Consider the following 18,679-nt stretch of genomic DNA (forward strand, 5'->3'; position numbering starts at 1 on the left):
TGGTAATACAAAACATAGACTCAGTGTCCAACTCCAAGGAGATCACAGTTTAGACTTCAATTTAAAGATGGTGATTGAGCTGGATCTGAAAGTATACATGGAATTCCACAGGTAGAGATTAGGAGACTGAAATTCCAAATGAGAGAAACGGCCTTTGCAGTATACAGAAACTTGCATCCATACAGTTTTAACTGACATAGTGACTGGTGCAGAAGAGCTGGTGAGTGATGAGTTGCAGGAGGGGAAGTGATAGAAGAAGATCCTGCAGACTTAAGCAGGGATACAGGCACCAGGAACCCCTTCCTTCAAGAACATTCCATGATGCCAAACAACTCTTAGACTGTCTTCTGTGAAAGTTAAACACCTTTTTGAGAAAACTGACATCCTAAAAGCTATATTTGCACTTAATGAGACATCAACTTTATGAAACCTAGATTAGCCAAAGGAAAGATCCAGTCTATGTATTTTTGTCAGCCTTTGCTCTTGCCTCTGCAGTTGCAAATATTATATAAAAAGAAATCATATTTGTAAAAGATCCCAGAGTCCTGAAATATCTAATTCATTGTTCATTTTGAAGAAAGGGAAAGATATAAAAACCTAAATTTATTTTATTTTGAAGTATTTATTTATTTTAAAATAAATTTAATTTTAATTTAATTTATTACTTATTATGCATTATTATTAATTTATTTCAGTGTAAAACTACAAATCTTTACAGAATTTAAAAACAAATAAGAAAAATTCTATAGTACTAATTAAAAGAGACCTAAGTAGACAGTAAGTACTGAATAGAGGAATCCAGGTTAAATTCTTGAAAAAAACTGTCACTGTTTTCTGTGACATTGTTTTATTGTTGTAACTGAAACCATTATGATATTAAAATTTCCAAATTAAAAAAATACATTTCTGTTTTCCATAAAAATCTTATCTAAGAATCTAAGCATTTTTTAAAATGAGGGAAAATATGTAAACAATTTTATTTTCACTTTTCAAAGAAAAGGTCAGAGTAACTCTAAGCCTACTGGAAGAATATTGTTTAAGTTGTTGGAAAGGTCATGCAGGAAAAAATATTTCTGGAATTTCTAAATCTTGATGACTTAAATATAGAAAGTTCAAAAGAGTAGGGGTTTTTTTACTGAAATATAAAATCTCTTAAAACATATTTGCAATGAGGTCTTTACAAACACTTATTGTAGATTATACTGGTGAATAAATTAGCCATGATATAGATATAGATAGTAGATATATATATTTAGGTATAACAAAACATATATATCATAACTAAAAGTAACTGATCTGCTATGAGCTAAGTGAAAAAACAGGAAATAAGGAAATAAGCCTTCAAACTAACTGATTTTCTATGACTCTAATGGTAACACTTAGAGAAAAGCAGCATTTAAATGTAAGAAGTTAAAAAGAGGTCTCTGTGTTTTAAAGTCTAATGAAATTACTACGAGGTTTCAATTAACCAGAACACTCAGAGACATTCAAGTGTTCTAATTAATTGAAATTTTTTATCTCATCAAGACCGACTGAAAGGGAAAAAAAAAAAACACCTTCTTTTAGTGACGGATCTTTCTAAAATATATTAATGCTTCAATCTATATTACTAAATGCATATATTCTATACCTAATTCTTTCTCTGAAGAATGGGGATATTATAGCCCTCAGGGTTATTAGTGCATCTTTCCTCACTGAATAGTCCCAGATGCAGTTGTCAGAGATGAGGCTGAATATATCCTGACTGTAGGACATAACTTGGAATTTTTAGAATCCTTCAGATGAGCTTGTTTGCTTGTAAATTATTTTTCCTTCCAAACATGAAATTTCCTGGAGAAATTAATTGAGGATACAGGTTAATTAGGTTTTTGTTATACTGTACCTGAACAGATTATAAGCAGCTAGAAGGGAATCATGTGGCTAATGTGGGGGAGGGAGGAGTAATTATAAATTTTCAGAAAAATTAATTTTGGTAGGATTAAACCATTTTGAGTTTCTATAAGTCGTTGTTCATAGAAATAGCTTAGGTGCAGGACCTAAGACCTGGGAATTATTTTCCTGGGAATATGTGTTTAATAAAAATTGGCATATGTTAATTTGGGAGCAACGAGGACCTTAAAGTTAAGGAAATTAATTTTTTCCAAATATACAACATATATCTAGAATTAATATCAACTTCAGTTTATCTAATGAAGTATCAATATTATGTAGTTGCTTTTATCTTTGAAACTAAAAGACCATATACATTATTTAACAGGTTAAAGTAAGTTCAGGCCACTTCTCTTTTAAATGTTAATATAATCTCTTTTGTTATATATCTGAGAGTTAGGAGGAAAAAACAGGGGATAGCAGAGAATCCATTTTCAGACGACTGAGAAAAACTTTATGAGCAACTTAAAATCGATATTATCAAATTACTCTTCTGTCTATACATAATGACTTGGAACACAGATTATGGACATATTTACAATATAGGAAGTACAGGCTATCTGCCTGAAGCCAAGTGTAGAAGTGGCCCAATACCTCTGTGGACTTCGTGACAATCCACTAAACCGTCCTGATCCTTCAGAATTAAGAGCAAGATATGAATGTGGTGCCTATTTATATCTATCAGACAAACCAATGAACTAATCAGTAGAAATATATATATTTTGGAACTGCTGGAAACTTTTCAACAATCTTAAGGTCCTCTTGAATTCCTTTTTAGACTTTGAAAGTCGAAGGTTATTTTTTTATTGTTAATTATGTAACTTTGGTTGAATAGATTTTCTAATATAGCTCTATATTTGTCAATTCTAGAGTACATAAAGCGTCTGTGAATCATTAGCAAGTTTATGGTGCCTTGGAGTTTTGCAACTACTACTTGAATGGGCCATATCCAGACTTGCCTTGGATTTCTACTGTTAGGAGAAGTTCATTAACCTTTTCATTTCATTGTACTGCAGCACTATCAAACTATTCTTTCAAAATAATAAGTAGTTCTTTCAGGTATTACAGACTTCCAAATACATGTGGAAGATAATGTACTCAGCTAGTAGGATTTTGCTAATTTATATAATTATTAGAGCATGTTGAATGCTCATTTTTACATATATTATCTATTTGATGATCACAAAAACTCTGCAAAGTCAATAAAGCAGATATTAGTACTATTTTCACTATCCTGCTTAGAAAAAACTAAGTTCTCTGCCTAAGATCACACACAAGAATGGAAAATGTTGTTTCTGGGTGTCAAACCCTGGATTTCCAACTTTATGTCTCATGTTCTTTCAACATAGACCTCACCTAACTAACCTCACTAACCACATGTATGTAAAGCCAAGTCCTCTCCCTCGATTTCCTCTCTTCTCCTCTCCTTCCTTCTCTCCTTTCCCTTTCATAGGTTAGTGTATCCCTTGGCAACTTGGAGATGTTCGTTTGGCCAATGGAATAATATCCAAGAAAGGCAAAACTTAACAACTATTTCCTTCCCCTTCTGATTTTTTTAAAGAGAACCTCTAAAAAAAGAAAAAGAAAAGAAAGGAAAGAAAGAAATATGTATTATAGGTAGTGGGACGTGAGTCTTGGCACAATTCGGACACTGGCTTCAAAACTACTAGAATCCCAACTAGCTAGAATGGCCTACCCGGTTGTCCTCCCGGCCTAGCCTCTCATGTTGATAGATAGAGAGAATTGAGTGGTTGTTTTTTTTTTTAATAAACACTTAAATGGTAGTGTCAAGAGAAAATATCATAACATCTAATGATATTATAATAGTGTCCTGCAGATTTGGAATTAATCAGGACTGTGATTATAGCCAAATAGTTAGAAATTGTAAAATGTACTTGTACATCATTTGCATAACAATATAAATGCAAGTTACAGATTTATGGTAATTAGAATAGGGGAAATTGGCTTTATTTAAAATATTTGGGCACTCCAGAGGTCCTGATTCATTTAGAATCCCCTATGACATCATCCTGAGGCAACATCTTCACACCGAACAGTCTAGATTGTATCTGTCAGCCAGAGAGAAGCTGTAAGCTGTGCCCCTAAGAAGCTGCAGAGATATTAACAAGAACTTTTGAAAAATAAAACTAATCATGAGTTACATGATTACTTCCCAATTGTTCTATTTTTCCATTGTTCTATTTTTATGTACATATCGATTATATTTTTTACCTGATGTATATATTAACTAATCAAAGTTTCTAAAATATATATAATTTAATAAACTTTTAGTTGGGAGTAAATAACTTCCTTGGAGCATTCAGATTTCAAAAATCAAAAGAAATTATTTTTTTTCACAAGAAAATTCTCTTCAAGAAGTTCCAAACTATAATTTAAGGTCATGCGACTAAAACTTCAACTCAGCTTGAGAAGGCACAGCTCCTGTTGTCACTGGCTGACCACTCCAGGCACAATCTTCATCTGAATTTCTTTTGGGCAACTCCCTCTGACAAGTAGGTCATGGGCCCTGACAGAACACTAACATAGTGGCCAATCGTGGCCTCCTGGGCTCAGAATTGCTGGTTTTCAATATCTATGAAGTCCTGATCAGATTAGACATAACAAAAGGAAATAGCTGAAAAGGCTTAAAATAACCCTGTAACTAAGTCATCTTTGGATTTTTCTAAACTGTTTTACTGAGGTACAAAAGTAAGCCATTGTGTTATTTTTCATTAGCTTATTAGTTTAGATATTTTTATTAGTTTACTAGGGCTTCCATAACAAAGTACCGCAAATTTGGTGGCTTAAACAATAGAAATTTATTTTCTCACAGTTCTGAAGGCTGAAAGTTTAAGATCAAGGTGTTGGCAGGATTGGCTTCTTCTGAAACCTTTCTCCTTGGCTTATAGATAGCTAGCTGTCTTCTCCCTGGATCGTCACGTGGTTTACCTTCTGTGTCCTAATTTCCTCTTCCTTTAAGAACACCAGTCACATTGGGTTAAGGCCCACACTAATGACCTCATTTTAATTTAATTACCTCTTTAATAAAGACCCTATATCCAAATACAGTCACATTTGAGGTACTGGAGTTTAGGCCTTCAAGACATGATTTGAGGGGACATAACAGTTACCAATCTCAACTCATTAGAAACTGGTTTCTCATTCTCTACTAGTGACTAGATTCAGCATCCAAGTGTTGCTTCTGATCCTTGATTTGTGTGCCTTAATAGTTCCTTTTGATTTAGGTCATCCCAACCCTAATCTTTGCTTGTTGGCTGCAGAGAGTCAGACTTCCTTTTAATTTGCCCATGGATAAGGCCTCTTATGCCTACTGTGACCGTTCTCTGCCTCTGTTATTGAAGTTTCTTTACTCTTTTCACATCTGTTTTTTTCAGTTGTTTGCCCCTCTTATGTTCCCTGTGGCTTCTAAACTCAAGTTCATTACAGTATTTTCTATAATAGCCAAAAACTAGAAACAACCCAAATATCTATCAACAGTTGAATATACAAACTATGGAATATTCAGATAATGGAATGCTATACAGTGGTGAGAATATATGAACTATTACTACTTACCCCATGGATAAATCTCACAAACATAATTTTACATCTTTTGCTACCTACCTTATAAGAACAATTAGGCCATAGAATCCATGATCTCAGCAGTAACAGTCCATAGTCAACTAATATTTATTGAGTACCTACCATGGGCCAGGCATTGTGGAAAGAGCTTTCATAGATACTGTCTTTTTTAATTCTCACAAATTTATGAAGTAGATATTTCTATTCCTAAGTAAAACCAAAGCTTAAAGAGAATAATTTATAAAAGCCAGAGCTGGGTTTGAAACTCCTGTCTTCTGATTCCAATCCTCATGTTGGTACCAACCATGTGGCCATCCTTCTTTCTCCTCCACTGACCATGAAGGCTGCACTGGCCCCATTAGCTGGTAATCACCTTAACCACACCTTGTCACACTAACTGGGCTCTCAGTTCCCTAGTTCTCTCAGTATGTCCCTTAACTCCTCTCCACAAGATGAGAGAGACTGTTTATTCCCTTTCAAGTAACCAGGAGACATTAAGGGGGAGCCAATCTGCACATTCTTGATGACCCCAGAGGACTACCAAGATAAACCAGAATCTGATCCAGAGTTTTAGAACAGGAATTCACAAAGCCTCAAGCTTCTTTCTTGGAGCTGTTTCAAGGAAGCCAGACAGATGGAGTACCTTAGCTGCAGACCATCTTGGCTAGTAGCTTTAACCTAATTTCTGGAATTTACTTTTCCTGAGTTATATCAACAAAACTGGGGCATTTGATGATTGGGGAACGAGCTGGTAAAAACATTTGCAACTGCCAGGAAATGAGGAAAGCCACAAAACAGGCTATTGAATAGTCAGATTCCAAGACACAACTCTTGTTCATAAATTAGTAATAGAATTTGCATGAAACATTCATAAAGGAGGTGAGTTCCAGTTCACTAGTTAATTGTCCTCTAGAATAAAAAACAGACACAGTGTAATTCTACCTTATGACATCTGGTTAAATTCATTGTCTCAAATTAATAATTTGGTAACAGTATATTTAACATATGGTCTTTCCATCTGTTGAAAACAGAGTCGATCTCTTTACTGTAAGATAATTAACCATAACACTTAAAGGCCTCTGATTTGGTATGGGGATGAAAATGTTTCTTGTGACTTGGTTTTTGACTTGGTATGTATATTTTATTTAGGAGGGCAGGAAGTTGGGAGATACATGTAATCACTTATGTGTAAAAGAGTTTCACAATTAATTACATCAATCCAAGGGAACTTTCACATGGTCTTATAGGGATTCTTAGTCATCATATTTACTTTGGAAAACTTTCCAATCATAGAAAATGTGGAAAAGACAGTAATGATAGAGAAATTGAATTTTTGTACATGGATCCTTCCAAGTTTTCTTACCACCAACCTTCAACAGTCCAAAATCTTGTGTACTCCACCAACTTGTCTACTTTTGTACACTTAGAAACCAGAACTCAAGACCACTTCTCCTTCTTCCTCCCAGAAAGACACTATGTCTCTCCTCCCTCCACACCCAAAATACTATTAATGAAGCATAATTTAAGCAACTAACCACACTGGTGATGAATGATTCTCACACCATTTTGCTTTCCCTTGAGTATTGTGACATCCATCGATTTATGCAAGTAAGATACAGCAGTCTGGAGAACTTGTAGTTGGGAGAAATGTTTTGAAAAGAGAAAAACAACAAAGTAATCTTTAGGACTGTGTGTTTTAGTCGTGTTCCTTTTTCTTTAAAATAATCCCCCAAAATGTGCCTGTTTTGTAAATCATCTGAAATATTATTGAAAATAACAGTAATAATACTTTAATTAGGATTACACCTTTTGGTTACATATTTCATACAATCATCTAAGCCCTCTCAAAATATTTGGGATTTATCCTCTTAACATCTCATCTATATTTACTTCTTAATTATCAAATATGTATTAAAATGTCATCATCAATAAAGGCTAAACAAGGTCAAGGGAAAATAATTTTTTTAATCCAGATCACCAGGTAACAAAAGTTGCTTGCATGAGCATATTAGAGAAGCTCAATATTAAGATAAAAATAGATTTCAACTAATTTAGAGCTACGTTAATCAAAGTAAACCTGATAGTAAAACTTCACTAATTAAAAACTGGTAATAAATGAATGAGAACTGAATGACGTTACTTTAACATTTGTCAAGAAAGCTTGCTAAGCAAATGGTAAGTAAGCCTCAGAGACACAGTGAGAGCGATATGGGGACATGTTTAATTTTCTCAAAAGAATAAAAAAAAACAGTAAATTGTGGACAAATGGATCTTAGTAATTAAAAAGAAAGTTTATCTCTCCTTCAGAGCAAATTTTAAGCATCTTTACTTGGCAAGACTTTATTAATTCAAATAAATTTTTATTTAGATGCTTGAAACTTTTATTTACGTAAAAACCTAATTAAGAGTTTTATCTAATTTAGAATCATCTCTGTCAAAGTTGGCCATATTTCGTGATTTCAGTATCTTAAATAATTTAGAAAAGCTATTCAATACTTGTATTTATTAAGTAAACTTGAGTGTCTATTTAGTACTTACAGAGAACTATACCAAATAATACAAAATGGTTCAAAAGAAATAAGCACAATCTTTGCTCTCCTGAGGCAGTTTCATTGATGAGACATGGCAAAAAAACATTTTATGAAATTAAAGAACTATGACACGGTCCCTGGGAGGAGCTTAATCTGCATGCACAACTCAGGATTTTGGGGTACTGGGCAAGTCTGTTCCTCAAACGGCCCACTGCATATTGAAAAAATTGGCAAGGAGTGTTTTACTTCCAGTTGGTGACTCTGGTCATGGAGTGCTGACTTTTAAAATAAAAGTAGAGACACAATTTGATTCAACTTCAGAAGTGCTCTTGGATGGTAACAAACACACCCTGAGGCAGGAGAGAATGAAGTGCTGAGGCCTGTTATTTGATGGACAGATTACATTTTAAAAGTCACATCAATTTTACACACCAATGTTTACTGCCTCAGGCCTAAATGGTCTAAGTTTTCTGAGCATGTCTTAAGAACTACGAGATGAAAGCTACTACTGGGCACTCAATAGATTTGTGGGTACAGCTTTTCCCCCTTATCCACAGGGACCCCTAGTCCCCCAGTGGATACCTGCAAACCTCAGATAGTACCAACCTTTAAATATACTATGATTTTTCCTGTACATACATACCTTTTCACTCAAAGGAAGCACTTTACAGCTTCTCTTTGGCATATCCAAATTGCCTATATCATTACTCTTGCACTTTGAGTAGTGATACTCACTACTCAAACTAGACTTTGAGGCCATTTTCAAGTAAAATAAGGGTTACTTGAACACAAGCACTGAGATACTGTGACAGTCAGTCTGATAACTGAGACAGCTAAGTGACTAACAAGCAGGTAGCCAGTGTGGACACACTGGGCAAAGGGCTGATTCACATCCCAGGGGGGACAGATCAGGGCAGCAGGAAATTTCATCATGCCACGCAGAATGGAGTGCAATTTAAAATGTATAAATTATTTATTTCTGTAATTTTCTATTTAATGTTTTCGTACTGCGGTTAATCACAGGCGACCAAAATCACGGAACGTGAAACCATGGGTGGGGGGACTGCTGTTCTGTTAGAAAACCCCTGGATCCTAACAAAAATAGTGAGAGTAGCAGCAGTAGCAAAGGGGTCTGTGAAGGCAGGAACAGCTGTGATGGAAGCGGGGGCGGGTGGTAAGGAAAGCAAGCTGCTGCCTAAACAGACCACCTAGAGATGACAGAGAGATCAGCTCCAGGGGCAATATAGCAGCCACAGGGGACAGAACACTGACTGTTGAGAAAACACCAACCCAGAGACAACTTAAGCACTAGGCGCAGTGGACACAGTTTATACACTCCAAGATACTTGTAAGAGCCCATAAAAATGCTTTAAGTTTAATCTCTCTAAAAATTAGAATCCCCCTCCCCCACCAAATAACTATTATAATAATGAATGTCCATTCATTAACAATAAATCCAGTCTGGATTATATTTGTCTTTATACCAACCTAGTCAGAGAATACAATGTTTAGCATTTTTTTATGGAGGAAGGGACCCAGGAAGGCAAAAGTGCTAGTGCCCATGGAAGTCATAATGTCCCCCTGGCACCAATCATTCAGGTAAAGGAAAGTAAGTGTGCCCATGGTGGACTTGGACTTCCAGGGACTTTCACTGGGGGAGGGTTACAGTTAAAGACCATAGAGATTGTTATCCAGTCTGGAAGGGTATAATGACAAGTGCTGATTCGCACATAAACTGAAAGCATAGGAGTTATTTAGTAGAATGTAATTCGAGTCGCTTTTCATTCATCTCAGAAGACCTCCTATAAAAGATGATGGCTGGGAGATGTGTACACAAAAAGACAATGCTGGAGAGGAAAATAAGAGATAGTAAAGGAGAAATACAAGAAAGATCAGTTGGCAGTCCTCTTTTTCAATGCCCTGTGCCCTATTTTAAATAGGCACCAGTTTCTTCACTGCAACTTTACTACCAATATTAAGGAATCTGAAATCACAATATTTCCAGCTAAAAACAAATCACTGAACCAATAGTGAATTTATTATGATTTGTGATTTGCACAGAAGAATCACTAGTTAAGAAAAAACAGAATTCTGTTCAATGCTTCCCAATTGTTAATATCTAGATCTGTGCTTCCTTTGGGGTGTTTAGAAATAAGGATTGACCAGTATGCCCAGATTTAGTTCTAGCTGTATCACTTTTTAAATTTACAAAACATTGAGAGGAAAATGAGTTAAAGGTAACTGTGATAGAATCAGCATGGTCTAAACACTTCTCTATGTCAGAAGAAATCTACAGGAACACAGTGAGCTGGGGAAGGACACAGCATGGTAGACAGTGGTCGCCAGTGTTCAGAGGAGACTAGGAAACATTGCTCTGACATTTTCTTGTGCTGGGAGTTTGAAGAGAGCATGATGCTTACCGTGATATTTACCTTCCTGAGTAAAAGAAGGTTATCTTAGCTCTGCACATGAGAGACAAAGAGAGAAAAGCTATCAGAGATTAGCATTTTTGTGACGTTTCTTGCAGATTTGTTTAAGTTCAGGGTCCAGCATTTATGAGATATCTAATTTTTCAGCCTATGCAAAACCGAATATCATTTCATTTCGAACCAACTTGTCAAAATGTTATAGATGGCAGGTACTTGCTTACTTGTATATATATATATTAAGAAACATATTCAATACATTCACATTTGTAAGCTTCCTAAAAGACATTCATCCTAAAAAACTGTTTAAACTCTGGTATTGTAAAGATAAAATTTGGAGAAAAATGCATGAAAATGTCAGGCTTGTTATTTTTATTTTTTTACATTTGTTTTTTCTCAAATTTTGGCAACAGCATGTATTAATTTTTGTAATCAGAATAAAAGAAAGACTTTTTAATTACTGTAGTAGATAATTTAGGGTTACCAGAGATGTCTACTATTGTAGTCTTTTACTTTTCCCCTAATTTAGTATATCTCCATATCTTCTGTATAGTATCTCTAGTAAAAAGACCCTGGATAATCACTGACAGATTATTGCTGATAGATAAAAAAATATTATTTTAATTACAAAACTTCATATAGCTATATTAGAATTTACAACTGTAAAATAGCTTATGAATGGACTATGTAACCATGGAAATGCATACTTTAAGTATTGCATGCACCCAAAATAGATTTCAGGAAAATCTTAGTAAAGATGGCATTTAATACATTAAGTTAACATTTAATCAGAATCAGAGAAATGCTAAAACTTATATAAGATCTACAAAATAAAAAGAAGTGTGAGACATGAAATGCTTAGGTTAGTTTACCACGAAGATAGGAGAAACAGAAACATTTTGTTAGAATTGCGCTTATGAGTGAAGTTATGGGTGGCTGATTCTTATTGACTATTGCAGATTGCAGAAAATATTTCTCAAAAATGTTTACTTGATCAGACTATATCATTATACTGAGAAACGGTTGCTGCCCAAAGCTTGCAACCTACTTTTATGGCAGTCGGTGTGGGCAATCAGTGAGGGCTGAGTGGAAGCCAGATGAAGAGATAACAGTGTGGTAGAGAAGGACCCACACAGGCTGGAAGGCGGATCTGGATTCCTGTCTTGGCTCAGCTACATACTAGCTTTGAGGCCTTGGCCAAATCACTCCATCTCTGAGCCTCAGCGTCCTGAGCTACCCAGCAAAGATAATTTGTATCCCACAGAGCTCTCATGCAATCAAATAAGGAAAAACATGTGAAACACCTAACGGAGTGCCCAGCACATAGTAGCTTCCCCAGATAATTTAGTTCTCTTCCTTGTGAGACAGGCCTGGAGCCAACACCTCCTCATCTGAAGACATCTGGTAGTTTCACTGCTTAGAATCCAGCCAGAGAAGATCCTGTGACTTCTAATACTTTTTACTCTGTTTATTGTATTCTATATTTAAAAAAGAAAAGAAGTGAGCCAAAATTGGGTTTTCTTAATAATGTTAGTGTTGCTTGCTGTACTACTACCTGTGTTTCATTTATTTATGCCTGGTCTTATAACAGAAGTTAATAAAAGATTGTTCTCAAGAATTATTTGTTAGAAAAGCTACAATTTTATGTTTCGTTGGTGAAATAAAATGATAAAAGAAACAAAGAGAAATATCAAAAAAATTTCTACAGCAAACCATCAAGAAAAACAGAGGTTACCCCTTATGCTAATTTTGTTTTTAAAACAAAAATATCTTAAGAAAGTCAACAAGAAAGTGGGGAAAGGTGATTTTGAAGCATTATTTGAAAAGAAATAGGCTGAAATAATTGCTAGAGGGTGTCAACTTGTAAAGTCCCACTATTCTTTTCTGCTGCTAAGAATGACATAAAGCTTAATGTAATCTAAATCCACTTATATGCTTGCGTGTATGTTCAGTGAATATTTTATTTTTGCTGTCTTCAGGTCATTTCAGATAATAGATTAATATTTATTCTTCAATGTGGTTATGTTTAGAAATTGAGCTTGAAGTCTGGATAATTATGCACATATAGTTCTTACAACGTTTTAAGCCATCGACTTCAAAAAAGGAAAACACCTGTACGTTGTATTACCATCAGCCCTGTAGAGTCGCTGACAAGCAAAGTTGTATAGTTTTCTGAATTGCCAAATCAATTATCAGCCGGCTTCTGAATTTTAGAAATGTTATCCCAGAAGATAAATGGACAAGTCAGAAGTAACACAGCTTGGTTTTAAGATACCAGGTGGAAGTGGCAATACGATCCAGGGGAAATCTTGCTTTGATGTATGAGCGTATTCCCTTGATTTGGCAGTGGCTTTAGACACTGTCTCTGGGACCACGGAGATGTCGTTGTGGCAGACGTTCCTGCTCTATTCTCGGACCGCACCACACTTGTAAAAGTGAGGCTTATGGGGTAATAACTCACAAGCCAAAGGCTGTAAAGAAAAAACTTTGCTAGCAGGCACTAACATGGTGTCATGACTCTTTTCAGGTAGTAGGTGTAACCTTGAAGAAAAAGTGGCACTGTCTTCAAAAAAGTGACCTGACCCTGGCTTTGGTGGGTTTTTCTGCAAGAAATAAAAAGCACCGCATGTGTTAATTATACATCCTTTCTAGCTGACCACTGCTTTGTTCTAGAGTTCAGCATGAAAGGACTAATTTTTGTTTTGTTTTGTTTTTGTTTTAGTAAAATGGCATGTCCGTTGCTAATTCTAGCTATTATAGTTGCACATGTGAAAAATATCTATATGTAGTTTATGGATTGGTAGCATTTCAAATAAATAGTATATTGGCATATTGACCTGAAATTTTTTGAGATGCTTATCAATTGACATTTTTTCTTAGCTCAAGAAAAGAGTCTGAATTATTATTTTTTTTAAAAAATTACACCTATAACATTAGATTTATTTGTTTAAATATATTAGGAATTTAAATATAAGCATGCTACTTCGTTTATTGCTATATTATTAGAACTTCTTGGAGCATGGAAAGAATTTTTCACAAATGATTTTGCTCTTTTGAAAAAATAAGCTACAAAAATATTTGTTAAACTATATTTAATCTGTAAATGAGCATAGTTTATAAAAGTATACTAAGTTTATAGTGTGTAATGTTTCATCCAAATAATTTTTATATTTTGAAAAAATGTAAAATAGCTTAATAGTGCCATAATAAATCTTTTCCCAGAATTGAAAATTGTATGCATCTCTATTTTAGGAAGTTTACATTGCATCATTAAAGAAAATACTTGGGATCATTATGCACCCCAATTTTTTATGCAGCGAATCATTGTTTTCCTTTATTCTTCCAGAGTCAGTTATTTGAAGGATTGTGGCCATATAAACTTTTCAGAACATATATGATAATTACTGTTATACCTGATGAATAAAATCTCTAGTAGTTGATATTCCATCGTGAAAATAACACATTATCATTCAATAATGCTAGTTCGTAAGTCAAAACAAACCAAAGAAATAAAACTTCCAGCATTGCAGAGATTCACACATTTTAAAATCTAGTAACTCTAATGTTTTTCTTTGCTTTTATAAATAAAAGCTGCTACTTATTACATTTTAGAGAGGCAATGCCTGAGAAAATGAACAATGTTTTGCTTCCTAGAGTAAACCTACCTTCGAAATACTTAAAGCCCTGTGCAAGCCCATAATAATAATGTAATGCTATCCTTTTTTGTTGCATAGAAACTATCAAGATTTATTAACCTCTGGAGTTAATATTGACCCCAGCTCTAAATTCTCTTTGAGACACCAGACCCCTATATGTCCATTTTTGTTTCTTTGCTCATATCTCTGTATGCTACATCTGTATTTTAAGTACATTTTCAACACAGTTATTCGTGTGTGCTCTTAGTATAAAATTATTTTCTCCAGGAAGGCTCTGCCCAGAGACCTAAGAAAATGAAAATTTTTGCTTTTAATGTGTTTAAAGATTTAATTTTTACATAGTATAAGATGTTTCTAATTGGATTGGGAAAGTGATTTTTTCCATTATGCCATATCTACTCTCAAAAACTTAATGATTTGGTAAACCAAAAATCAGAAAGCCATATCCCTTTATAGTCCATAATTCTGCTTATATGAGACAAAAAATGTAGAGAGATGTAGATGTCTATAACTATATTTATATCTGCATCTATCAGTGCCTCACTTATTAATCATCCTTTATTTACATCTGGATTTACCAAATTCTCCAATTAAAAGGCATTCTAAAATTGTATTAAAATTTTTGGGTCTCAAAAACATTGAGAATTTCAAGTTTTTTTCATAGCATCTCCACAAAATAAACAAGCTGGGTGACTTCCTGTGATGTTAGGCCACTGAAAAATTTTTGCAGGTTTTATGACACTTTTATTCTTTTTATGCCCAATTCCCAGACTCCAGAGACTACCCATCAAGTCTTCTGTGGGAGTCAGACCTTGATCTTAATCCCTGTCCCAGATTCTGTCTGAAAACTTTTAGGGATTATATAGGAATAATTTGTAAATGAACATAACAGGCAATCCATAATGTTTCTCAATTGATAAAAACTATTAAAAAAATATGTTCATGTCACATAGATTGCCTTAAAATATATTATACACATAAAATACTATGTTAAAATTAAATATAATATGTCAGCTGTAAAGGTGAAAAAGTAGCTAACTAAAAGTTCACAAATAACCTTTTTTCAGATTTTGTGTGTTTTCTCCTCAGCCAAAAGCCTCAAGATGCACTTGCAGCAGCCTACCTCTTCATTTATGTTGGATTGCTCTTTAAACATTAGAATATTTTGTAATAAATAATAAGTTAAAGATTTCTCCTGACACAAGTCATTGTTGATTTCACTGTTATAGGGAAAAGGCTCTAGGGCGGCAGATAAGGCTGTTGCCATGGTGATGAAGGAGATACCGAGGGAGGAGTCTGCTGAAGAAAAGCCCCTCCTTACTATGACATCACAGGTGGGCAGACCCATAGGGTTCCTGTAGGAAGCTGACATATGTTAATATATCAGACATTGTGATTTTTAACTAGAAAAAAAAAAAACATTAACTTGAACCAATTTTTTAAAAAACACAGTTTCAATGAAACAATTATAGAATATAAAATGAAAACCAAAATTGCTAACAAAAAAAAGGAAAATTCCATCATTTAGTTATTTGTTTGTGATATTAATTTTCATTACTCAACTTTAGTTTAAAAAAAATGTATGTGCAAGGAAAACATGTTGCTTCTTTATAAAGGAGTCTTGTTAACAACTTTGGTAGAGAAATAACAATTAAGCTAATGGCACATTTGAAAAACAGCAACCAAAAAAATCAAATTCCTATGAATAAGTACAAGTTATATTGTATACATATGTCAGTTTACCAGTAGAATATCTAAATTTTCTTAAATGTTAAATATATTTATGTTGTGACTATGCATACTACATATTTGTCTATACATATTTATGTGGATAACTAATTTACAGGAATGAGCCAGAAGTCCCTGAGTCCCCCTGCAGAAAATGGCATCTGTGACCCCTCTTATACTTAGTTACCTTGACAACAAAAATATCAACTCTATTATAAACACATGAGGGCCATTTTCAGCATTTATTATAACAAATATAGAAAAAAAGTTTGCATTTATATGCAAAGACATGCTGAAACTGTGAATCCTATATATCCTCAGGGACTTTTGAAACACCCTGTAAAATCCACATAAATATGTATAATATATTCATCACCACTCTGTGGATCTATCAGTTTTAAATTCTTAAATGAAAAATATTTTTACTTGCATTTATTTTATAATTCAGATTAGATTGTCATCTTAAACATTTCTTTTTTTCCATAATTCAATAGTAAATGCAGTGATTCAGTTCCAATTATATGAACATGTCTAGAATTAGAAAAATGTCCATTTACAGTCCTCATGAAAGGCATTTATATCAAAAGCTAAATTATGGCAACTTATTTTCAGAATATCATCAGATCACATCTCCAGCTGCTGCCACCATGTGTGGTTTTATTTTACTCTAAATACTGTGTTGAAAGTAATGAAAATTATAGCAACATATAACATCAAAAATGAATATTTAAAAAGTTATTAATGATTCCCAGGATTTGGAGATAAATTTTATGAGTTTTTATCCATAAGGAAGAGATGCTGCTTCCCAATTACACATAGTAGTAGTTGGAAGGAAATTTGCTTGTTATTTATCAAGTTCGCCATTCTTTACGTAATTTACACAGCAAAACATATACAGTTTTACATTGATCTCCTGCCCTTTGTAGAATTCATATCCAAAATACTCATTCCACCGTTTCTCAGATGAATGTTAAGGAAAGTGAGAAGCACTTAAAGTTCTCTGCTAAGGACAGAGCCATATACATCAGTGGATAAGACCTATCCAGATTTCTGATTGGCATAGTTGTGCTACAACATATCATTTTAGGGCATCACAATTTAGCACAGGCTCCAGTCTCCAAAATTCTTTATCCCCAAAACTATGCATTGCTACATGCTTACCAGTAATCCTTTTCAAATGTCCAAAATTATCATTATCACCTAAACTTGAATTTAAAATTTAATGCAAAATAATATTTTTGATTTTTTAATTTAGAAAAGAAATTGTGATTATTACTATTTTCTCATATTCAGAACATTTGTCTGTAGCAAGCTTCTCCTTTAATCCCTGTCTAATGTTACATTAACTGTTCTTGAGGTATTAGTTATAATTTTACTGCATGAAGATTACATAATGCTTTCTATGATGCATCAGATTCTTGTTGCATAGTTTATGAATCAGCAAACAGAGTTCTGATTCATAAAATGTAATGCACCTGTTGTGTTGATAATTTTACAGAATTAATTCAGTGACAGCTCTGATACAATTATTTCTCAGTCATATGCAGTTTTATTAGTTGATATACTTTTTCCACTATACACAAATGGCTTCTTCCCTGCTATGCACCAGTGGCGTGCACAAGCCAAAAAAGCAGCAGAATGATCTGAAAAAGTGAGTACTTCTCATGGCAACCACAGCATCCAATCTGTGTACCATACCACATTCTTACTCGTGGTCCTGTGTGAATGTGTTAGTGTCTTGAAACGTGTTTGTCCCACTGTCCCCTGTAAAGCCCCTTACGACATAGTGCTACATACTGCTGAATACATTGACTCATCTTCATCACTGATATGTCAATGCCAGTTGCTCATTCATAGATTCCAGATATGTCTGAAGCTAATTGCTGCTTTCTCAATAATGTCCTTGGGACAATCATAATGGATAAAATACAGAACAAGCCCTTGAAACACTGAGTCTCTAATTTGTTTAGCAACTGTTCATTTAACAGATTGTAAGCAGAGAATAGTTTACATTGAAGCACTTTTTGTATTATGTGATTATTACAATCACTTTCAGAGGGATTTAGCCAAATATACTCCAGTGAAGTCATTTATAGTACATTGAACAAATTGAACAAAACAGAAGAGTTGGTCAGTTGACCTGAGCTCAGAGAATGCTGGACTCCCAAGAATTGCTCTTTTTGTTTAACCTAATTATTAATTCTGTATTGAAACAATATGTCGAGCACTTCATAGAAGCTCAAGTTCATGCTGTCCTAAACTAATAATTTAAGTCAAACAGTATGTAAACAAGTGTGCATTAATGAAAGGATTGAAAGGAAGATAAGTTTTGTGAATTACCAAGTCTTTGAGGAAAAAGTGTCTCTAGACCTGTGCTGTTCAATACGATTGCCACCAGACTCCGGTGGCTGTTGAGCTCACTTTGTCACTACCCCAAACTGAGATGTGCTATAAGTAGAACATATAGACCAGATTTTGAAGATTTAGTCCAAAGAAAAATAATGTAAACTAGATTATTAATAATTTTTATATTGATTACATGTTTAAATGATAATACTTTGGACATATTGGGCTAAATAAAATGTACTATTAAAATTATTTTCACCTGTTTCTTTTCACTTTTTTAAGTAGCTACTAGAAAATTTTAAATTACCTGGCCCTCATTATATTTCTATTGAACAGCACTGCCCTAGACTATAATAGTATAAATAAACTCAATTTGAGGGTAGAAGGGCAAACTGTGCCAAAGATCAATTATAGTATAGAAAAAAAAAGTTATTCTGTATGAGAATGAAATGACTTTAGCAAATATTTTTCTCTCATAAAG

General features: G+C 34.0%; 1 protein-coding gene across 12 annotated transcripts in view; it reads left to right on the forward strand.

The window, feature by feature from the left end:
• Nucleotides 1-18,679, forward strand: part of PEX5L (peroxisomal biogenesis factor 5 like) — a 211,272-nt gene that overhangs the window by 102,854 nt on the left and 89,739 nt on the right. For 6 of the 12 annotated variants that reach the window (XM_011382959.2, XM_011382982.2, XM_011382996.1 and 3 more), the window contains one exon: nt 15,354-15,458. The exons of 5 other annotated variants lie outside the window; for them this stretch is intronic. In XM_011382959.2, the coding sequence (XP_011381261.1) occupies nt 15,354-15,458 (105 nt within the window). Of the gene's footprint in view, nt 1-12,995; nt 13,062-15,353; nt 15,459-18,679 lie in introns of all 12 variants that reach the window. One more of the 12 variants, XM_011382968.1, reaches the window with a different exon arrangement.

The sequence above is a fragment of the Pteropus vampyrus genome, unplaced genomic scaffold (assembly GCF_000151845.1).
Source record: "Pteropus vampyrus isolate Shadow unplaced genomic scaffold, Pvam_2.0 Scaffold14, whole genome shotgun sequence".
NCBI lineage: Eukaryota > Metazoa > Chordata > Mammalia > Chiroptera > Pteropodidae > Pteropus > Pteropus vampyrus.